The following is a 1,044-nucleotide window of genomic DNA, read 5'->3' on the forward strand; positions in this document are numbered from 1 at the left end:
TTTCATGTCCCCTTCTGTATTATCATATATATATAAAGCCCGACATTCCCCGTCTCTTATATTCATCATTCCATTTGTTTCTTCTTCCTTATCATTGTCCTTTGTTTCACTTTATAGCTCAGATCATCATCAACTCATCATTTGCAATTCAGACTACTTCAAATGGAGGTACATTCTTTTCTTTTCTTTTTTATTTACTTCATTCCCCAAGTCTAAGTTGATTCTTAATTGTTAACCTGAGTTTGATTTTGCAGACAGTTGAATTGAAGGTGGAGATGGTTGGCATCCATGAGAAGAGGCTTAGAAAATGCCTATCAAAACTGAAAGGTAATTAATTCATTAATTAAGTTAATTGTGTGATTCCTTTACCTTACTGTGTTTGTTTTGGGGGGACTTTAACTGATTTTGATTTCATTGTTTTACAGGAATAGAGAAAGTGGAAGTGGATGGTAATAGCCAGAAGGTTGTGGTTACAGGATATGCACATAGAAACAAAATATTAAAAGCCATTAGAAGAGGAGGTCTCAAAGCTGATTTCTGGTCTGCACAAAATGAGCTTCTCAATGCTTATGCAAGTGCAAGTGCAAGTGCAAGCTATGGAAACTTCAGATTCAATAACTTCAATTTCTTCTAGCTCAAGCGTTAGCTCTAGTTCTAGGATTAGGACTTTCTTTCTTCATATAATTTTTTCTTTTTTTTATATATTAATCTTAATTTCCCTCTTTTTGATCCCTTAATTATGTGGGGTTTTGATTTATATACCAAAGTTTGTGGTTTGTGTTTTCATATTCTCAGCTTTTACCTTTTTCTTTTTCAAAGGAACTATCATATGTAATGTTCAATTCATCAGATAGATAGAGTGAAATTCAAGATTACCAAATTTTGCTGTTTTCCCAAGTTCTCTGCTCAAATTAGTATTTAATTTCACAGAGCATCAATTTATGCTCCCAGTCAAATTTTCAACTTCTAAATTAATGGGCCACAATATGGGCTTTATGATTAGTAAGCCCAGCCCATTTCTGCTCTCTTAATCTTAACGAATGG

At 33.4% G+C, this 1,044-nt stretch overlaps 1 protein-coding gene across 1 annotated transcript; it reads left to right on the forward strand.

Annotated features, from left to right (window-relative positions):
• Positions 1 to 58: 58 nt before the first annotated feature.
• On the forward strand, positions 59 to 648 carry LOC116126629 (heavy metal-associated isoprenylated plant protein 28-like). The gene is made up of 3 exons (XM_031412310.1): positions 59 to 168; positions 255 to 327; positions 426 to 648. Exons 1-3 carry the CDS (start codon positions 163 to 165, stop codon positions 632 to 634), a joined length of 288 nt encoding a protein of 95 aa, XP_031268170.1. The 5' UTR covers positions 59 to 162; the 3' UTR covers positions 635 to 648.
• Positions 649 to 1,044: the final 396 nt, after the last annotated feature.

The sequence above is a fragment of the Pistacia vera genome, unplaced genomic scaffold, assembly GCF_008641045.1.
Source record: "Pistacia vera cultivar Batoury unplaced genomic scaffold, PisVer_v2 Contig1819, whole genome shotgun sequence".
Taxonomy (NCBI): Eukaryota; Viridiplantae; Streptophyta; class Magnoliopsida; order Sapindales; family Anacardiaceae; genus Pistacia; species Pistacia vera.

Coding starts and splice junctions, on each gene's coding strand:
- LOC116126629 (XM_031412310.1), top strand. Junction 328..425: donor ATGCCTATCAAAACTGAAAG/GTAATTAATTCA, acceptor ATTGTTTTACAG/GAATAGAGAAAGTGGAAGTG.